The 24,603-nt window shown below is 44.7% G+C and overlaps 1 protein-coding gene across 14 annotated transcripts in view; it reads left to right on the top strand.

Moving 5' to 3' along the window:
• PHF20L1 (PHD finger protein 20-like 1) overlaps positions 1–23,315 on the top strand; it is a 73,436-nt gene extending 50,121 nt beyond the window's left edge. For 12 of the 14 annotated variants that reach the window (XM_021088880.1, XM_021088886.1, XM_021088885.1 and 9 more), the window contains 7 exons: positions 7,740–7,904; positions 11,529–11,710; positions 12,669–12,768; positions 14,056–14,251; positions 17,534–17,900; positions 19,680–19,842; positions 21,239–23,315. In XM_021088880.1, the coding sequence (XP_020944539.1) occupies positions 7,740–7,904; positions 11,529–11,710; positions 12,669–12,768; positions 14,056–14,251; positions 17,534–17,900; positions 19,680–19,842; positions 21,239–21,381 (1,316 nt within the window). In that variant the 3' untranslated portion in view covers positions 21,382–23,315. The remainder of the gene's footprint in view (positions 1–7,739; positions 7,905–11,528; positions 11,711–12,668; positions 12,769–14,055; positions 14,252–17,533; positions 17,901–19,679; positions 19,843–21,238) is intronic. The other 2 variants (XM_021088884.1, XM_021088889.1) reach the window with 2 other exon arrangements.

Below are 24,603 nucleotides of genomic sequence, written 5' to 3'. Positions count from 1 at the left end.
ACTAAGTTTTCGGTAAAAAATGAATAAAATAAACAAACCTCTGGGAATATTTAAAAAAAAAAAAGTGCCAATAAACTATCAAGAATAAAGAGAATGTAACTACACGTGCTCCAACATAAAAATAAGATAGTGGGAACAACTTTATGCCAGTGTACTTGGGAGGTTATTTGAAGGTATGGACAGTTGCCAGAAACCAAACTCACTCAAAAAGGAAAAAACCTAAATAGTCTTCAAACCTTAAAAGAAATTTAATCAGTATTTTTAAATCTTCCTCAGAGAAAAAGTCCTGGCCCCAAAAGTTTTGCTCTTAAGTTCTGCCAAATGTTAAAGGAGCAGATTATTCCAGATTTATAGAAATCATTTTAGAATTTATGAAAAGAGGAGCACTCCCCCAGTGGGGTGACTAGTGTCCCCCCGGAATAGGTGGCCAGCTCCTGACCTCATGCCTGTGAACGTGACTGCATTTGGTCACAGGACCTCTGCTGATGCGATTGAGAAGGGGAGCACCTGGGATTTGGGGGGGACCTTAAAGCTGGTGGCTGCTGTCTTATAAGAGGGGAGAGGGCGATTCAAGACACACGAGGGAGGTGGCTGTGTGAAGACACAGGAAGCGACTGGAGGGGTGCGACCCCAAGCCAATGAACCCGAGCAAACGGAAGCTGAAGAGACAAAGAAAGATTTGCCCCTGGAACCTTCAGAGGGAGATGGCCCTGCCGACACCTGATTTTGGACGTTGGCCCCAGGACTGAGAGAGAAGAAATGTCTGTTTTGTCAATCCACCCAATTTATGGTAATGTGCTAGGAAAATAATACAACTCCAAATTCACCTGAGACGATGTAAATAACTTTGCTCTCAAAATCAGAAGAGAACAATATGGGGCAGAACAGTCACAGGCTGTTCTAATTTATTGACAGAGATGCCCACACATAAATAAATGTTGAGGATTAAATAGAGCAGGATATTTAAAAGTATGATGACATAGGATTAGAACGCAAAGTTGGTTTAACATTAGAAAAGCAATAAAGTTGGGCGCAGTGACGCTACAGTTTTTATAAATGCAGAATCATTTAATACACCCATTCCATGTGTACTCATCTTTAAAAAAAACTATGCATAGCAGATTATAAAACTTTATGAAACATAAAGAAGGACTAAATAAATGGGAGATAATTCATCTTCATGGGTTAGTAGATTCAGTATTGAAAAGATGGCACCTCAGATAAATCTGTAAATTCATTGCTCATTCTAATGTGAAAGAGCAAAGAGTCAAAAATAATAGCCACCCTTGAAGAAGAGTAAGGAGAAGAATTACCATTCAGTTATAGTTACTAAAGCAGTGAGGTATTTTGAAAGAATAGGATAATTCAAAGCAGATGCAAACATATTTCAAAACTTGGTTTGGAATTCCCCTCGTGGCGCAGTGGTTAACGAATCCGACTAGGAACCATGAGGTTGCGGGTTGGATCCCTGCCCTTACTCAGTGGGTTAACGATTCGGCGTTGGCGTTGCCGTGAGCTGTGGTGTAGGCTGCAGATGCGGCTCGGATCCCACGTTGCTGTGGCTCTGGCGTAGGCCGGTGGCTACAGCTCCGATTCGACCCCTAGCCAGGGAACCTCCATATGCCGTGGAAGCGGCCCAAAGAAATAGCAAAAAGACAAAATAAAAAAAAAAACTCGGTTTATTTCATGCTGGTAAATGGTAAATAGTGTTAGGACAGTTTATAATCCATGTGGTGAAGAAAAATGCACCTGGACTCCTACTCACACCACACACAAAAATCAGTTCCAGGTTGATTAAAGACTTAGCGAGAAATGAAACTACAGAACTTTGAAGGACAGTATGGGGAAACATCTTTATGATCTTTGGGCAGGGATTCCTAAACAAAAAATGCCAACCCTAAAGGAAAAGGTTCAAAATGAGATTACAGTGACATGAACTTTGGTTCATCAAAGACGTTGCAGTGGGAGTGAAAAGATAACACAAACCATAAGAAGATACTTGCAGCGCATATACCTGACAGAGCATCAGTATCCAGAATCTATTTCAAACCCTTACAAATCAGAAAAACCCAGCATGAAATGCTTCTTAACAGGTGTTTCACAGAAGTGGAAACCTGAAAATGATAAATGAATATATAATACAGAGCTCCATCTTAGGAGAAGCTGCATAATGCGGTTTTTGAAACCTAGTGAAATCTATTTCCTATCTTTATGGACAAAAATGATAAGGCGGATGATGTCAGCTGTTGCTGAGGAAGTGGAAATAACTGTACAGCTGCTGTGGAAAGCCGGAGGGCATCAGAGAGTGGCGTCGACGCTGTGGATACCACGTGACCTCACATCCGTAACTAAATTCTCACGATGCATCAGGAGGCATCTACAAGAACATTCACAGCAGCACTGGCATGGGCCCAGGTGTCCACGTGTCCGTTCAGTGGAATCCATATCCCTGTGTAAATAAGTGAATTGACCCGCTGGACTCTCATGAACAAAGTGGATAAGCTAAAAAGCAAGTCATTGAAGAAAACACGTATAGTTTTATGGTTTCATTTATGTAAAGATCAAAAAGTCGTAAAACTAAGACGTATATTTTTAGAGATTCAAATATGTGTAGCGAAAGCATAAGGAAAAGCAAGAGAATGATGAATAGAAATTCGGGATAGTGGTTCCCTCTGAGGTGGGGAAGGAAATGTGTCTGTTCAAATTGAGAAGTGACGCAAAGGACCCTTCGGAGGTGACAGGGGTACTCCCTTAAAGTGCCTGACGGGGACCTAGGGGTTTTGTGGTACTGACGTGCTTTATGTCCTACCCATTTTTTTCCCTCATATTCATCAAATAATTTTAAAAAATTAACTATAAATCAAGTAGGTAATTTCACAGTTGGTAATCTTTATCGGCAAATTCTTCAGATTTTAACTCTATAGGCCAAAATAACATCTCATCTTTCCACAGGATATGAAATCGCTACATTCTTTTAACTCTAAAGCTGCTAAAGTCATTATGATCAAAATGAGATTGAAAAGCCTGAAACCACCTCCCAGACACTCCTGTGTCTGCACTGCTCCTCAGCTCTTCTTTCTGCCCCAGCCCTTCACAGACAGCCCTTCACAGGAATCCAAACGAGAGAGAACCCAAAGTTAGGAAACTTCAGAGTTCTGTAGACAGAAACCATGAACCTTGGAGTCCTTTGTGTAGTGACCCCCCCCCCCCACGTTATTATGTATTGGAATGCAGCGGCGACTGCCAGCTCCGCTCCCCGCTGGCCTGACGCTGAGGGGATTTGGCTGCCTTGGACTTTGCAGTGCAGGGCAAGGAAGGGCCAAGCTTCTTAAGTCATCTTACACCCCACTGGCAAATAGGTCTCTGCCAATACTTAGTAGCGGATGCAGAATCTCATAAACTAAAACACCCATGAAAGTGGAGAAAAAGTAATGGGCCGGTGGGGAGAGGAGCTGATAAAGAACAAAATAAGAAGTGGGCCGTACGGGGTAGCAAAGTGGGGGATAGTTAGGAGAATGAAGGAAGTGATAACTTGAAAGAAAGGAGAGTGATTATAATGAATAAATTTTAGAGAAAAAATGGAGAAAATGTGCACCTCAAAGTTGTAATCCACCATTGCCTATGGTAACCCTGTGTATGAAGAGCTGTTAAAAAGATAAACCTTTAGAAATGTTATATATTTTTATGTTTTAATGAAAAAGAAAAGAACCTTATCTCTTTGTCTACATTTTAAAGTCAGACCCGTCGGTGTCAATCTTAACTTTGAAAATGAAGTTCTAGGAAACAGTCAAGATGCACAAAAACATTGCTGTCTGTACACAGCAGGTGTTGGATCGAGTAATCACCAACATCTTTGTAATCATTACATTTGAGGAGAATTTATTCTGAGCTATTTACATTCATCTTGGAAGTGACACTTTCCCCCGCGTGGTTAAACTGAAAGAGTGTTCTATAAAATGGAAATGGACGGTTTTAAATAACTTTGAAATTTTAAAAGACATCTTAATTTTAAAGAATACACATTATTTCTACATGAGGTTCCCAATAGAATACGTATTTTAGTCTGCGTTAAGTTACTAAATTTCTATCCGAATTCAAAAAAATTCTTTTTTTCCCCATCTTGTTATTTCACATATCCTCCTGTGCTTAATATGTACTGAACACTAAGCATTTTACATATAAATCCCACATTAAGCTTTTACAGCTGGGCCTCTTACCCCCATTTTACAAAGTTAATTAAAACAAAGAGGTAAAGAGAGGAGTCCAAGCTTACACGGCTAATAAGTGGAGAAAAGCTGATTGAAACCCAGGCTGTCTAGCTTCAGCATCTTCATTTGAACCATTATGCTTTGTTGTTCATCTTCCCTTCCTATACCTTAAAGATCGTTTACTAGACTGTGTATTCTGTCCTCCTTGTCTTCGTTGGCACAGTCAGTCCTTAGTTATCTGTGAGTTTAAGCCAAGTTATGAAAAGTAGTAATTTAGTTCAGTGGTTCTTTATAATTATGCCGTGGTGGGTAGACATCTGTTTTGATCACCGGAATTAGTTTACACGGTGTGAAACTAACATTGTGTTCAGTCTGTGGGTGAGAGAAGTTGCCTTGTTGAGATTTTGAGTGACATCTCTGCCCATCTCTAGCTTTGTTATTTTGAGCAAGTTGCTTCATCTCTGACTTTCATGTGTCTGCAAATATGAGAAAACCAAGCATGAACAGGGACGTAAAAAAACTAGAAGGAGAAATGCAGAGAGAATCCGAAGTGTTGTGTAGTGAAAACAGAGATTCCCCTCTGGGCCCTTGCAAGAGAACACACGAGTGTGTGGCAAGAGTGCTAATAAGACGCCTGCAGGCGGTCTCCCCGGAAGGGTCTGTTATGTGCGTGGTAAAAGCGGAACAAAATTAATTCTGTTCAGAGAAGCTGGGGTGATCGGTCTCCTTCTTTACAGAGAGGATTACGTTTGCTCAAACCCTAAAGGTAGCAGGAGACTTCTCCTCATACCAGCCAGAGGGCCCTGGAGCGGGCAAGCAGGTGGGGTGTGGCGGGCTGACAGATCCTGCTCGGTTCCTCATAAAACGTGGAGGGGCTCAGTGTCAGCCACGTTCCATTGTTACACCAAATTGCCATGTCTGCCATTATTTTTACTCTTAGCCAGTCCATCTCCTGTCACTTCTGCTGAGAGGGCATTCTAACGTGTAGTCAATAAAAGGACCGCTTAAGAGCAGAGCGTGTGAGTTCAAATCCTGATTGCAACCCTTAGCGCCTGGGTGACCTTTGGCAAATTATTTCAGTTCTATAAGCCGCAGCCTCCTCACTTGTAAAATGGTTATGATAGTTCCTATTACGTAGATTTATTTACTGTTAGGATGCCGGCCGGTGGTCGTTGTCAAGTACTTATTAACACGGTACCTGGCCAGCATCTAACGAGCGCCCTTCACACGCCCGTGCTTGGGCTTGAACACGTGGTGTTGGGCAGTCCTCTGCTCACCGGAGGACTGGGGTGATTGCCCTGTAGTCTGGTGGCCGCAGCCTCATGTGCCAGTGTCCCCACAGCTGAATGACTCAGTGGGGTGGGACGGGGAGGCCCAGGAAGCAGTTTTAACAAGCTTTCCAGTGTGTGAACATGTAAACAGCACCAGCACTTGGAGCTCCCTCGTAGGGTGGCTGTGCGAATTAAACGTGTTGATTGATCTACGTAAAGCACTGAGAATCACGTTCGGCACCTAGAAAGCCCTCAGTCAATGCGGGCCACGCCGTGGTATTTGTGGCCACCACTGTATTAGTTTCCCATCACTGTTGTCACAAACTCCTGCCTAACGGTGACTTAAAATCACACAAATTTGTTATCTTAAGGTTCTGAAGGTCAGAAGTCCAAAATGGGTCTCAGTGGGCTGAAGTCAAGGTGTCAGGACCGCACTCCTCTCTGGAGGCTCTGGGAGAGTCCATTTTCCTGCCTTTGCCACTTTCCAGAGGCTGCGTGCGCCCTGGCCTGGCTCAAGGCCTGGGTCCCGGCCCCTCCCATCCTCAAAGCCAGCATGTGCCTGGGTCTTTCTTACCTGCCACCACTCTGACCCTGACTCCTCCCCCTCCCCCTGGTACGTTTAGGGACCCTCGTGCTTACACTGGGCCAATCCAGATAATTTGGGATAAGGTCAGCTGATCACCAGCCTCATTCCACCAGCAGCCCTACTTCCCCTTTGCCATGTAACCTGGCATTTTCACAGGTTCTGGGGATTTGGATGTGGCCGTCATTCTGCCTCCCACAGCCACCATCAAGTGGCTGCTCACTACACACCAGCACGGGCCGCTCTGCTCTTCCAACCTTGCTTTTCCACTCCGTACCCTTCTGCAGCTTTCTCTGCCTCTTCTCGGTTCCCTCATTGCCTCAGTTTGCATCCTTTGCTTCACACTCAGTTGAGGAACGGGGAGCCGTCAGATGGGTGCTTGCTCGTCTCTTACCCACCACATCCACACACTCACCGGCAGATCAGTCTTGTCTGCCTCCACTCACACGGGGGCATGTCCATCTTTCAGTTCTTAGAATCCTGGCATTTCTCACCGCCCCCCGCATTTTTAGATTTATATGGACAATGTGTCTTTGAAAAGCCCTCCTCTGAACCCACATTTCTTTTCTGATTTCTCTACCTCCCACTTATGCTCCATCTCCGAATGCCAATTTCAGCACCTTCTTGTTCAAGCAGAAACCTAGAAACCACCCTTGGTGATGCCCTCTCATCTCAGCCCGCCACCCCCTCCAGTCCGCAGACCACTGCACCTGCCTCTCAGGCTCCCCCTCAGCTGCCTCCCCCGGTCCCTGGCCGCCAGCATTTCTCGCCTGGACCCTGCCTCAGCCTCTGAACTGTGTCCCCGCCTCCACTCATGCTCCTCTCACTCCTTCCTCCCTTGCACGCTGGGGAGGTCTTTGAACGGTGGAACTAGGCGTGAGTCACATCCCGCTCCCCCGTACAGAATTCAGCTTTTTGCACCTTTAGGATAAAACTTAAAAAACCTGCAACCTGATCTGGCTTCTGTCACTCTAGTCTCATTTCTTATCCCCCTCCCTCACGTCCTCCAGCCACAGCCTTGTAGTTGTCACATGTGCCAGGTATCCTCTCCATAGCCTTCCCACAGGCCCAGACTCACCCTCGCCCTGGGGCTTCCCCGACCACCGCCCACCCTCCCGTGAGCTGCACATGGCTTCTCCTGCTCCTTCCTCTGCCTGACTCATTCCAAGCTGAGGAAGACAGAACTTGGACTCATTTCTTTCAGAACCATTTAGTTTAGCTCAGAGGTTTTCTGCTAAAGAATTTATCGATCACATTTTATCACTATAATAAAGTAATTGTCATGCTAAACCTCATGAGAACCTCTTTACAAATTGCAAAAAAAAAAAAAAAGTCAATTTCTATCTTGCACGTCTTACTGTGGACATTTCCGATGAAGAGAAAATGTATCAGTCCTTCCCTCTTCCCTTCCAGGCTACTTAACAAGAGTTTATGGGTCCCATTTGGAAGGTGGTGCTCCCTGCCTCGCAAAGACTGCCTGGGGAGTATGTCCCAGGTATTCTTGCCAAACCCAATTCCTCAGATGCGTGATGATCTAGCTGTTCATGGATGAGAAGTCAAAGTGGTGGCGTGATTATTTTATGTGTCATAAAACATGACTTTCTTGTTGTTTTTATGGTGACTCTTCTTGATTCCTCGGCATTTCATTAATACTTCTTTATGTGTCTTATGTTGCAGACTATTCAGACTATGAAGACAGTTCCCTAGAATTTTTGGAAAGGTGCTCTTCTCCACTAACTCGATCTTCTGGGAGTTCTCTGGCTCTGCGAAGCATGTTTACGGAGAAAAATACAACATATCAGTATCCAAGGGCAATTTTGTCAGTTGATCTTAGTGGTGAAAGTATGTGTAATCATGTAATGCTTCAAACAAGTCTTAAGATTCTTAAGTGTGGAACTGAGAATAAAGCACACTTTACTGAGGCTTATCTGAGCAGGGCACACGATTGAAAAAGTTATTCCATGAAGTAATACGCAGATCGCAGCAATAGGCATTGGAGCTACTTTTTAATTTGTATAAAGATTGGTTTTATGCTTAATTATAGGACAGGTGGCAAGGAAACGATTAGTGTCTGCTGTGTCCTGGTCTTGCGCAGGTGTGTTTATGTGGATTTTCATGTTCTTCCCTGGATATTGTCAGCCACACTCTGTAGGTCCCAGGCAGAGGCTTCCAAGTTAAATAACTCTGGCAGCTAATTAGCATTAGAATTAAAACTCAAACCAAGGTCTGTCTCAACTCCTCAGGTAATGCTTTTTTCTACCAGATATGGATCCTGGTCTTAAAAATGTACTTTGAATTTCTGATCAGAGATATATCTGTAACCAAAAGTCTAGACATTCGGTCAGATCAATGATTTGACCACCTTCAGGTATCAGGCACGTAGCTAGACAGCCCCGTCAGGCAGTGACACGAGCCTTGGAATTGAAGTTGGTTTTCCTGCAAATCTGGCCCTGACCGTAACCGGGGAAGGTGCTGAGCCCTCTTTCCTTCCCGAGCTCTAAGCAGCAGGAGGTGAGACTCTCGGGATCAGTGCTCCAGCCCTGCGGGAACCAGAGATGAGGCGGGAGGGACAGGGGTGGGCCTGTCCTCTAAAATCCCAAGGGTGTTTAGGGGGCACTCCCCTCCCGTCTTTCCTCCTCTCTCAGTGCCGCCCACCGTAGGTGGTGCCGGAGTGTGTTTGCTTTGTCACTGTTACCGCCTGCTCTCTTCCAGGCCTGACTCTTTCCCAGCTCACTACAGAGGAACTTATGTTCTTCCCTTTACCCTAAAATGAGCACATAGCACTTTTGAGATTTTTCAATCCCAAATATAAAACAAAAGTTGGGAGGGAGGATCAGGACAAAGTTCCCCCTTTTCTAACAGGCACAGGTCCCCTTTTTCCTTTTGGGCCGGTGGATCTTGACCCAGGCCTGCGTCACGCTCACTGCTGTGATGCTGAAATGTACGATAGCAGAGCACAAAGCTGAGGTTTCTGGGAGGGAGGATCCTGGCAGGACAGCCCAGGGAGCCAGGGTTGAAACTATGTAGGAACACCCATCCTGTGCGCCAGCAAGGTCTGCAAAGGGTCTGTTTATACAGAGGGATGGACAGTGGGCGGTCGCCTCTGGCCGAGCAGTGTTGCTGAAAGCAGAACCCCTGCAAGGGGCTGGCAAGAGTGTCCTGGGTGGGCGCCCTCAGTTCCGCTGTCCTTCCCTGCATCGTCACGCATGTGGGAAAATGGAGAGGTTCTCAGATGTGAGCATTCATCGCAACTGCCTGGAGAGCTGCTTACGACACATTTCCGGGCCTTGCCCCTAGCATCTGATTTCTCACAAGTTCCCAGGGATGCTGATCTGGAGCCCCACTTTGCGAGTACCGTCCAAGTGGGTGGTTCAGGGGCGGCAGTTGGAAGAGAACAGTGTTCTGTGGCCACTCGGTGGGAGCTGTTGTCCAGGTGGCTGTCTCCGAGTGAGAGGGAACCTGTGCTTGCTTTTCGTATTTAGCTTTCAACCCAGTGACCCATTTACTTAGCCCTCAGAATTCAGCCGAGCACTGCTTTGATGCTTGCGAGTTAGTCAAACTGGATTTTCAGGCCAGTCTGTTAAACTTGCATTCTAATGCCATAACACCCGGTTATTTTGGCCGTACAAACCTATGTGAGATATACACTAATTCTTTTCAGTGCTAATGGTTTTTACATTAAACTCATTGCCAACTCTGTTACGGTTGCCAGCCCATTTGTTGCCACATGTTTATGCTGCCGCAGCATGTGAAACTGTTCATCTGTGTTCTGATCTGCCACTTTGAAACATGAATTTGTATTCAGGAGAGCCCCAAAGAAAATACAGATTTTGGATTTAAGTTAGCAAGATTATGAGGAAGTAAAATTTCTCCAGGTTCTCAAAACTACTCATATTGTTAATATTAGGAAGAGTTTCTAGTGTTTCAGTGATTTACTTCTTGCTCCTTGAATGTTTTCTTGCATCTCTCTACCATTGTCTCATTCTGCTCACCTTATTCCCTCTAAGATGTCCTAAGAGTCTAAAGAGAAGAAAATAGTTATTTTTCTGTAAAACATTAACTTTTTACAAGTCAGAAACAAAACATTCAAGCACATTGAGTCAGGGGAAAAGTAAGATTAGAAGCTGATGGGAAACCCTAATTCATGTGGAGTATTTAAAATATAAATAGCATGAATTATTTAGTTTGAATTTAGGCGACTTCCAACTGGTCTGATGATATCTGGAAAAGAAAATTTTCTCTCTCTATTGACTCCTTCCGCCCCTTTTCCAGAAACATTCTGAAGTGACTGTCATACATACCAGGCTTCCTTCTAGGCCCTGGCTGTGGAGCATTCAGAATGCAAATGCCCTTGCTCTCATGGACCCCTGACATTCTAGAAAAGGGAGATGAATAATCAGCAGGTGAAAGAGTAATTGAGAATGTGTCCAGGGGTTAGGCTGGAGAGGGAGGGAGGAGCCCCTCTGCTCAGTGGGGGGAGTGCTCCCCGGCTCAGTCTCCGTCTTAGGAGCCTCTGAGCAGCGTTCAGGTCTCGTGTCATCTGTTGACTCCATTTTCCCAGCGTTTCTCCATGCACACCCCGGCAAACCATTAGTGTCCGGTCGTGATTTCTTTCCCTTTGTCATAACATTTCCCTATTTTTGCCTCAATTTTTTTTTTTCTCAATAGCCTGAGCTAACTGATAGTCTTTGACAAAATGTCGTTATAAGTACACCCCTAAAACCTGGCATTCAAATAGAGTTGTATGTAGGGTCATCTATATAATTTAACTTCTAGAATGTACTTATTTGTTTTTAAAAATTTTTTTTTATCAAAATGAAATTTAAAACATTTAAAATTCCTTTGGGAACGCATAATCCCAGTTTAAGAAATACCGGTGAAATTACCACGAGCGTAGGTTTTAGAGTCGGGCAGTCCTGGTGTGCAGTTGGTTTTACCACAAACTGGCTGCATCACGAGCAAGTTACAGATCTCATGTTTGAAGTGCTTAGTACGGCACCGGGTGTATGTTAAGTGCAGTGGGCAGTGATGATACTGTTAAGAATCGCAGTATTGCTGTTAGGCAAGCGCCTTCGCCCCTGAAGTGCTATGTATCTGTGTGGTGCAAATGATGAAAACCTCTTCTCCTTACAACCCAGGGTTCTCGTGGGGATCCAAAGGGACAGTGTTGGTGAAAGCATTTGAAAACTGCAAATTTAAATTATTCCTTCCAACCTTAGCTCGAACCTCTGTTAGACTAGGGGACACTTGTCGTGGTGCTGACATTAGATGTTAGACAGTAATAGCTGCCCGAGCTCCAAACATCATTTGTTTCTTTGTCCAGAGACAGATACTCTATTCCCATTTGTCCGCTCTCCCAGTCTGAATATGTAATAGCTTATAATCACTTCCCATAGCTCCTTTCTTTCTAGAAAATGACGTAAAAATGAAAATAAAATGCTGAGTGTGCTTTTACGTATGTTGTAGACTTGTCAGATATGGAGTTCCTCGACGATTCTTCGACGGAGAGTTTGCTCCTCAGTGGGGATGAGTACAATCAGGACTTTGACTCAACCAATTTCGAGGAGTCTCAGGATGAAGAAGATGCTCTTAATGAAATTGTGCGCTGCGTCTGTGAGATGGACGAGGAGAACGGCTTCATGATTCAGGTGACCTGCCCGCCTTCGGCCTGAATGCGTGGTTCCAGGTGCCCAGCACGTTTGCGGGGGCGTCGGTTCTCTTTTTCCTAACGGTCCTTTTGAAGATGGAGGCTCTAGCCGGTGGTGTTGAGGCCCCAGTCGTAGCTGTCGGCAGTTCTCTCCTTCGGCTGCAGTGGCAGCTTTCTTATCGGAGGCTCACTCTCCAGGGTGTTTATCTTGAGGCCTTGGCGCTGACGTTCTTTTCAGGAGCCACTGAGGTGGCTCCGCGTCCACATGGGAGGGTCATTCCTAGCCACCCTTCACCTGCGAGTCTGTGTCCGGTTCCTTGATCCTGTATGTCATACAGTCATCCTTCAGAGGGCAGATGCTGAAACAGAAAAATGTCCGCAGTGTCAAAGCTTAAAGGAAAACTTTGTTTTAGGGCTTGCCATTACAGAGAACATCTCCTGTAGAAAAAGGATCTTTCAGGGAAAAGGAGGGCATAACCCACATCGTATAGGGACATTTGGAAGATTCGGAGGCGTTAGTTATAGAAAGAAAAAGGAGACTAATCTTTTCCCCCTTGTTCATGGTTTTCTCAAACAATGGAACAACAAATTTGTAGGTTCACCACGCAGGTGGTCCTCTTAAGAGGTTGTGGCCACAGGCACTCCTTCAAACTTGCCTTTTTTTAAAAAAAAAAAAATCTGCACTTTAATCACCTATTTTTAAGAGTTTTAAAGATCCGGGAAATAGCAAACTTTTTTATGCTTAAACCTGTTTAAGAAAGCACATTTTAATGGGTGCAACAAGAGGAAGTTCTTGAAATCATTGACTACTTCAAAAATAAAGTTCTTTGTAAGTCTTCGCTTGCTTGCATTATGTGGATTACCAGTTGAACTGGTGGCAGCCGCAGGACTGAGCCGGCTGGTTGCGGAGAAGGCCTCTGTGTGTGCCTAGCAGTAACGCAGTGGTTGTTCCCTGGCAGTGTGAAGAGTGCCTGTGCTGGCAGCACGGCGTGTGCATGGGGCTGCTGGAGGAGAGCATCCCCGAGCAGTACATCTGCTACGTCTGCCGAGACCCTCCCGGTAAGCCTGGGTCCCCCTCGTCGCCCGCTGTCTGAGTGTCTCCTGCAGGGTGCGGAGCTGCCTGAACCGCCGTGACTCCTGCGTCTCTCAGACTGCGTCTGTGTTAAAATTTCAAAGCGTTTTTCACGGTTAACAGTTTTATTTTCTGTATTAATTACTTAGGGAAAAGCATTGGCATAAATCCACCAGCATATTTATTTTCTTACTGGAACGACAGGGCTGTGGCTTTTTTCCTGGAGAGGAACTAGATCCCTGATGTACTCCTGTGCATTGATTGCTAAAATAGGTTTCTGTGTGGCTGTTTGCACTGAACTGTAGTCTGAACGTGGGCTCCTCCTGAGGCGCGTTTCGAGCAGATGTCTGGCCGTGCTGCATAGCCACCTAATGCTGGATGGTCACGTCCCACCCCTTTATTTTACTGATGAGGCAGCTGGGGCCCAGAGCCTTGCATGTCTCGTGCACCAGGACGGTACTGGGCGGGCAGCACTGAGAGGAAACCCTGTGCCTTCGGGCTCCCCGTCCCCTTGGTGCCATCATCCACGCTGGAGGCCCTCAGAGCAGCACCGCTCTGGTATCGTCGCACGTCCAGCTCTGAGCGGGAACTCAGCTAGACATTCTCAAATAAAAGGCTACCGCCTTGTTCTCGTGTTTATCGAAAAATAAGAATACTAACATTAAGAAGCAGGAGAATTGGTCAGACCGACATGAATGGAGCATTCGTTCAGTCGTTCCCCCAGCAGGTTTTACAGAACGCCTTCTATCTGCCAGCCTGGTGGAGGGAAGACACCTGTTTCTAGCCACCCTCCACTCTCTCGCAGCGCGATGGGGACACGGACAGAGGAGCAGCTGATTGTAGTGGGATGCAGAGTTCTGCGAGCTCTTGGACTTGGCAGGGGTCCCTAGTCACTTAACTCAAACCCCTTTTTCATCCAGTTCAAAATAAGATGTTAGGGAGAGAGACAGGTACCCCATCTGGTTTCTGTCTAGCCCTTTTGGCCTTTTTAGAGAACAGGTGACAGATTCACACGGAATGGGAAGCAGTGCACTCAGGGTTCCTCTGCAGGCGCCACCTGCCACTGACCGCATCCTTCGTGGAGTGTGTCATCCCCACTGGGCCGGGAGTCTGAAGGTGGGGGGCACTCTTGCAGGGCCAGCCCCTCAAAACACGGTCTTGCTTGTCATTGGAATTCCTTCTCTGTCCTGGGCTCGCCTTGCTGACCGAGTGATGTTAATCGGGTGGCAGGTGACGGGACATCTTTGTCACTTTCATGTCAACTTCATGTGCAGGTCAGAGATGGAGTGCCAAATACCGCTACGATAAGGACTGGCTGAATAACGGGAGAATGTGCGGGCTGTCGTTTTTGAAAGACAACTACTCTCATCTCAATGCCAAAAAGATAGTTTCCACGCACCACCTGCTTGCCGATGTCTATGGTGTGACGGAAGTTCTGCACGGGCTTCAGCTGAAGATCGGAATCCTGAAGTGAGTGAGAGGGGCTGGGAGGGCGCGCGTCAGTGTCCGTTTCAACTCAGACGAGCTCGCTTGGCTTTCTGCAGCCTCAGATGAGCAGTGCGGCGCACTGAATAGATAGCGGAATACATTCTAACTTAAAAAGGGAAGGGCTGGTGGCTTTTTGGATGAGTAGCAGCTTCATGCTTATTGTCCCTGGATAGCTAAGCGTGGGCGAAGGTAGACATGGCAGTTCCTGTTTCAGCAAATGTCAGTCCCTGTCCCACTGCTCCGTGTGCTCACCCCGGGCCCAGAAGTACAGTTGCTGAACCCCATGGGGAGGGTCCTCCTCCAGGAATGCTGGCAAGATAAGGTAGAGTCAGAGGTATTTTGAAATTGGCTTTGAAGGGAGTTGACGGGTCTTGTAATCCACCTGCCAGCTGTGCCCCAGATGTGCTGTAGTCGTCCCAGTTTCCCCCCAGTGGTGCCTCCCTAAGTAACATGTCAGAATGTTCTTAAGTCCTTGCTTTTAGTTTTCCCTAATAACCTGCCCAGCGTTCCTTTTTTAAAAAGTATGTATTTTATTTAAAACGGGGGTGGGGGCGGGATTCACTGGTCCTTCACAAGACTGTCTTCATTTTGACTCACTTGCCTGGGCCCGAAATGTGTCCCATCCCCCCTTCCCCAATTCCCCCCGCCCCCGCTGCCCTCCCACCACAGCCTGGGCCCAGGGTCCTTGTGCCCTGTCGTCCTGTCCCTGTGGTCCCTCACCTGCCCTCGCGCTCCTCACCGAGACCGTCTCACGCTGTTCCTTTCACGTGAGTCGTCGCCACATCGTGCTGTTTCCCGGTGGCTCCAGTCTTGTGCCTTCATGCTGGTGCCCATGTGAGCTGGTAAAATGTAAAGATGAGCTTGTCTCTTCTCAGCTTCACACACCGTCATGTCTTCCTGGTGCCCAGCGAACAAAGTCCAGGCCCTCGAGCACCTTCCACGATGTGCACGCTCTCTCTCTCTCTGTTACCTTGTCTCCCCGTCTCATCTCTTCCCCGAAACGCTCTAGCTGTACCACACCCTAATCACTGCAGGAAGCCTGCCTGCCCCTTGCTCCAGGCCTTTGCTCATAGCCAGGATAACCTTCTCCCACTGGTCTTTCTAGCAGGTGCCTTTCCCTGATAACCTGTCCAGCTAGAGCTGAGCTCATCCTTGGCACGTACCCGCTTCGGGCCCTGTGGGGCACCTGGTTGATGTCCGTCTCCCCTTCTAAGCCGTGGGTTCCTTGAGGATAGGGCTTGTGTCTTAGTCATCATTTTATTCCTAGAGCTTAGTGTAGGCTAAGTACCTAGTAACTATCTGTTGCATAAAATGTGCTTCTGTTGTACGTCATAAACAAACCCGAATGTGGATTTCTTCATAAAAAAGTCGTGCAAAGGCTAGAACTCGAAGGAGGAACCAGTTGATTAGGCTAAGTGCTTTTTCACCCTAGTTGCCCTTGGTATCGATCTCTGTTTCTCCACATTCATCGTTTCACTAAGGATTTCAAGCGGACAAATTTTGCCTCATGCCTGTAGGCTCTCTTTATGTCAATATTTCTAATAATAGTAATTATTATCATTAGCTCTTGAAAGTCTACTGCATGCCTGAAATTGGTGCTTTCATGTGTTATTTCATTTAATCCCTACAATAGGGATCTGACTTTGTTTGACAGATGGGTGGTCAAAGACAGAGCTTTTATAACTTGTCCAAGCCCCTCCTCCAGGGCACAACGGGATTCAGCCCACTGGACGGTGAAACTTCAAAGCCAGCTTTCCTTCTGCTATGCCTTTTACCGTTGAGGAATTGTAGTATTTTCTGCATATTAAGTTATTAGGCATCCAGAAGTTAAAATTTATAGTTTGAAAAACAAAGCGTGGGTATGATGAAAAGAAAACCAGTGTGACTCCTGCTAACTTGGAAATGATCAATTCACAAACATTATTGAGCCTTCTGAAAGGTTTATGCCTCCAGAATATCCTCCTTTTACATCAGTTCTGATGAATGGATTCATCCTTTACTTAGTGGAGAATTTTACTGACTGCAGCATTTACTGCCATGTCATGCTCACAGGTTTAGTGAGGTAGGGGCGGGGCAGGGGCGGTAAAGGGAATAGATCCTAGGCTGTCAGTGAGCCTGTAATGAGGCCGCTCTTTGGAGGCCACTCGGGCCGTTCCTGTCAGAATTAAAATAGGCGCACATTATCTAGCAATTTCATACCTAGACATGTATCTGATACATTCCCACTTGTGTGCAGAGGTACCCCCCCGACACACACACACACACACACACACACACACACACACGTCTGTCAGTGGGGAACTGGCTGGCTAGCCTGGACGGTGGCACACCAGTGCTGTTCAGCCACGAGAGTGACGGGGGAGGAAGGGGGATGGACTGACAAGGCCGGCTGCCCGTGTGTGTGACACAGGAAGACAGGAAGGCATGTGAGGCTCTGTTTGTGTGAAAAGACAACATGTGTACTTACCCATTTAAAAAACAATTGTATGCGTACAGACAGTGTGGGAAATTATACTTGCCTTATGTACGGTTGTCTGGGCAGGGAGGGCTCTACTTTGTATACGTTTATAGTCCAAATCTATTGTCATGATCTAGTATCACTTTTTGATTGACTCACAATTTTAAAGTGTGCTCACATAAAAGTTTTGCATGTTGTAGTTTTTTTGGGCCACACCCGTGGCATATGGAGGTTCCCAGGCTAGGGGACAAATTGCAGCCACAGCTGTCTGCCTACACCACAGCCACAACAACTAGGATTCGAGCCGCATCTGCAGCCTACACCACAGCTCACAGCAACGCCGGATCCTTAACCCACTGAGCGAGGCCAGAGGTTGAGCCCTCTGGATACTGGTCAGCTTCGTTACCACCGAGCCACAGTGGGAACTCCCCATGTTGTACAGCTTATAAACATTCAGTGAAAAATCGGAGGAGTGCACATATCAGATGGAGATGTGAACTGTCACAGAATTACATTCATTGTTGCTTTCCCACCTGAGTTTCATTTCCGTAAGACAGAGTTTGAATTCAGGATGCAGTTCTGGGGCAGGTGCGCTTCGAGAGGGCCCGCACCCTCTGACCTCCTCCTACCCCAGCTCCCTGGGCGGCGCGCTCGGCCTTCGGGGGGATCACTCACGTTCAAAAGGCAGGACACCCGAGGCTCAACTGCAGGACTGTACACTCTGAAACTTAGTAAGGCATTAACCTTAGCATGGGATTTTTTTTTTTTTTTCCCCCAAACTGCCATTTCTCCAACTTTATTTTAAGGAATAAACATCATCCTGACCTTCACCTCTGGGCTTGTTCTGGGAAGCGGAAAGATCACGATCACGTAATTGCTGGGTTAGAAAAAAAAGTCATGGTGCCAGACACCGTTGATGTGGAAGACAGGAAGGGTCATGTGCAGAACCACAGAGAACCCCCTCGCGTGCCCCTAAAGACGGAAGGGGCGTACATAACGAGCGAGCACAGCTACCAGAAGCCACAGAGTTTTGGTCAAGACTGCAGATCTGTCGCAGACCCTGGGAGCTCAGACGAGGATGATGTCAGTAGTTTTGAAGAAGAACAAGAATTCCCCGTGAGAGAGAAAACCCGTTTGCACTACTCAGTAAAAGAAGACGGGATACCCGGAAAGGTATAACTAGTTTATTTGTCTTTGCATCGAAATCTCAGAGAACAAAGGAAATAGCATGAAATAAAACATACTGAATTTCTACATTTTACTTAGATTTCCAAGTTCACCTATAACTTGTTAGGGTAAAGACACTTTTGCTCGCTCTACAAGAAAACGCTGGCCATGTGAATGTTTAATCATCCCCTAACTCAGAAGTACAGCAATTTGTTGCCCTAACAAAAGTTTCAATTTAAAAAGTACTCTTAGGAGTTCCTGTCGTGGCTCAGTGGGTTCAGAACCCGACATGATATCTGTGAGGTTGCGGGTTGGATCCCTGGCCTTGCTCAGCGGGTTAAGGATCTGGCGTTGCCGCAAGCTTTGTGTATGTTGCAGATGTGGCTTGGATCTGGCTTTGCTGTGGTGGAGGCCAGCAGCTGTAACTCTGATTCGACCCCTAGCCCAGAAACTTCCATATGCCACAGGTGTGGCCAGAAAAAGAAGAAGAAAAAAAAAAAAAAAATGTATTCTTAAATACCTTTAAAAACCATGACCTACGTTTTTTTTTTCCAAATGAAAATACCTATGTGTGGAGTTCCCGTTGTGGCGCAGTGGTTAACGAATCTGACTAGGAACCATGAGGTTGTGGATTCAATCCCTGGCCTTGCTCAGTGGGTTAAAGATCCGGTGTTGTCATGAGCTGTGGTGTAGGTGGCAGACGCGGCTCGGATCCCGCGTTGCTGTGGCTCTCGCGTAGGCGGGTGGCTACAGCTCCAATTTGACCCCTAGCCTGGGAACCTCCATATGCCATGGGAGCAGCCCAAAAAATGACAAAAAAAAGGCAAATGAAAATACCTGTGTAAAAACATGAAAGTGCAAAGGCCTGTGTCTATATTAATATAATTTGTGTTCCTTTCGTATGTGTTTTGGATAAAAGTGGCACTCCAGTTGTTTTTAACATTTTAGCATATTTGTATATACATTTCAATCCCATTATGCAGTAAGCTGAATTCTTACAGCTCTGTTTACGTTAAACATCTACAGACTTATTTCCTGTTCACCAGGATTGACTTAGAGATGTCATGCCCTTTATTTATTTATTTTTTTGTATTGATTTTTCAGTTAGCAATACTGCTTTAAAATTAATTATTTTTCCGGCATCTTTTATCAACTAAGTTCTATAAATAAGTAATTAACTGAGCTGGAAAAGCTTCTATGACATGAAATTTTATGCTCTTGTGACACAGTTTAGATTAATTGAGGAAAGTGTCAGTTTAAATTAGACTTTCTAGTTATAGAATTAATCAGCTACTTCATTTCTTTTTTAATAAGGCCATACATGCAGCACTTGGAAGTTCCCAGGACAAGGGTTGAGTCACAGGCGTGGCAATGCCAAATCCTTTAACCCACTGAGCTGGGCCAGGGATCAGACCCACACCGCCGCTGCAGTGACCCGAGCTGCTGCAGTTGAAGTCTTAACCACTGCACCTTGGAGGGAACTCCAGCCACTTCACTTCTTCAGCTGGTTTTACTGAAGGCCTGCTACCAGGTGTAGCACTATGCCAGGCATTGTCAAGAGACACGACGGTCAGGTCTGGTTTTAAGAACCATCAGATGGAATTTAATTATGTGCTAGCACTTCCTTTAAAAATATTCTAGGGGTCAGAGTGGATTTTACCAATTGTTGTAAATAATGAAAATTTTAACGTTTCTTTCCCTTTATGATGTTACATTTCATCCAAGTCTTTGGTTTTGTTTTTGTTTTCGTTTTTTTTTTTTTTTTCCATTGCTTCTTGGGAGAAGAATCCAGCTGAAAGGAGTGCGGTGTTTGTTTATAATGATAAAAAGGGTTCTGACGACCCAGGAGACTCACATCTTCAGTGGCAGCTCAACCTCCTTACACACATAGAGAACGTGCAGAATGAAGTCACCAGCAGGATGGACCTGATAGAGAAAGAAGTTGATGGTAATTTAAGAGAGAACTGAAGTACAGTCACTATCATCTGTAAAGTGTGTTTCTTTGCTCACCAAGAGGTTATTTAAAGCTTTTGGGGGATGAAAAGTACAGATGCTATTCACGCCACTGCAGCTCCGCTGCTCCCTTTACTTTGTATCTGACACATCTGGCATTTAGGGTCTTCTGCTCTTGAAGCCCTACGAGTAGGTATTATTTAGGTTTTGTTTGTTTGTTTGTTAAGATGGATATTATTAAATACTGCCCATCTGCCAGGCGCAGGATGTACCACATATGAAGTATTTATTAGTTGCATTGAACTGTGTTTCTTTGGAAATCAGCATAAGGACTTTAAGCATATTCAAAATATGGGGGAAAATATTTTGTTTTCACTTTGGTCAGTATTTGGTAAGTGAAATTAACAACAACAACAACGAAAAACTTCTACAAAGTTAAGTAGGTAAACCTTAAGTTTGCATACACAATTTCAGATGTTTTTCTGTTTATATTTTTAATTCTGTCACACAGGACCCTGAGTAAGTGACCAGGGAAAATATTATCCCCATTTTATAACTGAGGAAAATAGAGTAATTTAGATGAACAATTCCTAGTGGGTTTTTTTATGCTTTTTGACTACATCTTTTTAACCTCATAGATTATCTCCCCCTCCTTTTTTTAATTGAATGTAGCATGTGCTACGTTCACCCAGCACCAAGTTCGAGTATTTTTCCCTGTGAAAAGTGGAAATGGAAACCCATTTCTGAAGCATCATCCGTCTGGGTATAAGCTAGCTGTGTAGTTAGTTTAGTTAGTTTTAAGTAGATTTTTGAAAAAGAAACAAAAGCAACTTGATGCTGTCCCCTATTATTATTAATAGAAAGTGTAGAATATAATTAATTGCTTTATGCCTGGACTTGTGCTTACACTTTCCTTTTTTGAAAAGTAATGATAAAAGTGGGGCTGAAAGGACACTAGGAAATTGCAACCTCCTTTGTTAAAAAGAACTAATGGATCTTAAAAAAAATGGTTTGAGTACCTCAGTTTCATTTAAAATGGAGACGATTTACGCTTAGATTAATAGTAAGCTCGAGCAGGCACAGGGAGCCGTTGTTTCCTTTCGAGAAGAGAGTAAAAGGAGACTCAAAACGAAGTTGATGCCTGTAAAGGGGGCAGTTACCTAAAATACCGATGGACGGACGGAGTGACAGATAGAGGTTGCCGAGAGGGGCCAGAACTCCTGTGGGGTGAGGTGTGGAGGATGCTCAGCCGCTCAGAAGTGACTTGCGCACAGTGGCTTCCTAGAGAAAGGGAAGTGGATTCTTTCTCCATCACTTTTTCAGCCTTCTGATTATACCGTTTTCTGACCGTTTGTGCCGTTGCCATGTGAATGTTCTCTTCTCTCTTTCAGTTCTGGAAAGCTGGCTTGATTTCACAGGGGAGCTGGAGCCACCGGATCCTCTCGCAAGGCTGCCCCAACTGAAACGCCACATCAAACAGCTCCTAATTGACATGGGCAAAGTACAACAGATAGTACCTCTCTGCTCTGTATGACAGCAGCGAACACCTGACACAGAGAGCGTGGCTCTGTTCAGTCAGCTGATCTTTATTCCCACATGGCTGCTAAGTGGATAGATGAGAAGCTTAGTGGTCTTTGGTCATTTCCTGACTTGTGACATCAATAGGATGGCACCTTGGAACGGAAAATGAACATCTTTATCAAGGAAGTTGATAGGAAATTTATGAGCAGGATCCAGATGCTAATATGTCACATGCCAAGGATCAGTGGAGGTAGAATATAATCTATACTAAGGGAATCAAATTGGCAGGATTTTTGAGTAGTTGCTCGCATAAAACTCGAGATACCTGTAGAAAGAAATATGGTGTATTTATATAGTTTTTAGTAAAAAGATCTATGTTTATAAACCAGCATTTGGCCAAAAACAAAATTGTAGGGGAAACTTAAATTCTGGAGAGTTCTCTGAGATTTCTGTGAGAACTGGCTTCTCTGCAGTTGATCCAGCTGCACTGAGGTTTAGAGTATTAAAACTTTTATAGGATCATGAGCTGTTTCTTAGGTGATAAATGTCCTTATCAGAAAACTGACAGCAGACGTCTCGCTTCTGAGGAAAACAGTTGTGGAATTCTTGCTTCATTATGAATATCTTTAAAAACAAACAACGAATGGATTGGAATTTATTGCTGACATTATAAGGTCATTGTAAAAACAGAATGGCTCTCAGAAGGGTCACTGTGCCAAATGCTGATTGATGATACTGCTGGAAAGAGAATTTTAAACGCCGTGGGAATTCTCTCACCGGAGTCTTACACAAGCCCATCCGTGCATCAGAAATGCATCTATGTCACATACACTAGATATAGGATATATAGGGTCGAATTTCCATATTCAGGTTCCAACATACAGTTCGATCCTGGGTATGCTTGGTATTTGCCTTCAGAAAAGAAAAAAAAATGTAAATAACCTCAGCTGGGATGAGGAGTGACAAAAATATTAAAATAATTTGTGGCTGTGGATTTTTTTTAACTGCTGGTAGTGGAATACTGGAAAAGCTTCATTTCTGAAGATGAATTTTATTTTTAAAAAATACATATGCACTCAAACCTTGTAGCTTTGATCACAAATGGACAGATTTCTGAAACCAAAGGCAACTAAGTTGCTGTGTTAGCTCTTGCTGGATCTCAAGCCCAGGTCCCCCCGGCCGCCAGTGCTCTTGTGGTTGTGCGCCGCCCCAGTGCTCCACGCGCAGGTATGCGAGAGTGTGTATGCTTGTTTGAAACAGACACGCACCGTACATATGTACATAACCTACACATATTTATATCTACACATATCTAGTTTTATTACTATAGACTCTAAGAATTGGTGGTTAACATGAAATGTTACCTTTTACAGACAGTTTTTAAAAATTAAAAATGTATGTACAGGTTTTGAAACTTTTTTAAAAGGGGGAAAAAAGACTGTTAAGAGGAGGCTCTTTGATGTCATATAACACTTGAATATTTTATGCCTCATTCTGTTTATCAGTTCTAGCAATCTGTATAAATGCATTTTAGAACTGATAGACAGTAAACTTGAATTTATCTTTGATAAGAATACATGCCACTGTACATTCAGATATTATTTAAATTTGCAAACACACTGTTCTATATGTAAGGTACTGTATGTAAAACTCTTTATTAAAACTATTCCACATATCCTAAAATTTCAGCTTGCCTTTTTGCGGCCTTATATTTTGATGTAAAGATGATTAAAAGAATGTGCGGAACAGTTATTAGAAATTTTTATTGCCTTTTGAGATTCTCCTGACAAATGTGCCAAAGATCACAGACATAAAATACAGCCCTGTGTATTTACCGATGATATATGAACTCTGTCAAAGATCATACTGGGAAATGAAAAGCTTTAATAGAGGTGATATGAGGTAGTCATTAAATTTGCATATTAAAGTAAAAAAATAGTGCCTATATTTCATTCGTGGAGTCAACTTACTAATGTCTGTATTTCAGGATTGATACTTTATCTTTCATTTGTGTTTCATGTAATGGCTCTAATCTTTTCCCTATCATGGTTAAATTCTAGACATTGCGTTTGTCTCTTTTTTCCTAGAGTGGAGCAGCTAGCATCCTTAACAGGCTCTGAAGAGCAGTTGTTGCCTAGATTTTTGTCACACACACAGAGGGCCCTTTGTACCCGGTAACACTCATATTCTCAATCTCTGATGACCACAGTTAGATCCGTGTGCATTTGTTCTTGCAGTATCTTAAAATTAGGTCACTTTGTTTGTTAGCAGCCAGCAAGCCAAAAGTTCCATTAATAATTAGAATATTGAATTTTCGCTCTGCTTTTATGAAGTATATGAATTGGAAGTCTGAATGTTATGATTTATATATATTTTAAAGTAAATCTGTATCAGATTGCTTGTGTGCACACACCCATTTAATATGGTGTGTCAACAGTTGGTTGAAGCCTTTTAGGAACTAGGAGGCTGAGTCATTCCTTATTCAGGAGAGTGAATTCGTTTTTGAGAAGCAGGTCCATTGTGAGAGGTTTCAGATGAGTTGATTTTCTTTCCACGTAGTCTTACTTTAAAAATACGAGCATATGCGTATAAATGTAGGCAGTAAAGTAGAGAGGGTGTTTCTTGGGAAGATGATGCATCGCTCCCCAGGCAGAATGGAATGAGCCTGGCGAGCAGGAGTCCTTCCTCGGTGCCCCTGCTAAGTGTCATTCGCACTTCGTCATACTCGTGTGTGGTTCTACCATCTTGTTATTTTCAAACTCAAAAGTAATGTACGCTTTCCTTCGAGGAAATTGATGATTCTCATAATTTCGAGTCAAATCCTTTTTCCCAGCACTCATCTGATTCCCGCTGACTTAGGTCCTCGTGATCAAAATGAAGGGCCCCGGAGTTCCCATCGTGGCGCAGTGGTTAACGAATCCGACTAGGAACCATGAGGTTGCGGGTTCGGTCCCTGCCCTTGCTCAGTGGGTTAAACGATCCGGCGTTGCCGTGAGCTGTGGTGTAGGCTGCAGACGCGGCTCGGATCCTGAGTTGCTGTGGCTCTGGTGTAGGCCGGTGGCTGCAGCTCTGATGCAACCCCTAGCCTGGGAACCTCCATATGCCGCGAGAGCGGCCCAAGAAATGGCAAAAAAGACCAAAAAAAAAAAAAAAAAAAATGAAGGGCCCATTTCCCTTCCGGTCAGCTGGGTCTCCTGCCAGCTTCCCTCCCTCTGTCCTAATAGCTTCCCAAGAG

Source organism: Sus scrofa, chromosome 4 (assembly GCF_000003025.6).
Source record: "Sus scrofa isolate TJ Tabasco breed Duroc chromosome 4, Sscrofa11.1, whole genome shotgun sequence".
NCBI lineage: Eukaryota > Metazoa > Chordata > Mammalia > Artiodactyla > Suidae > Sus > Sus scrofa.
This window is presented reverse-complemented; position numbering and strand designations above follow the sequence as displayed.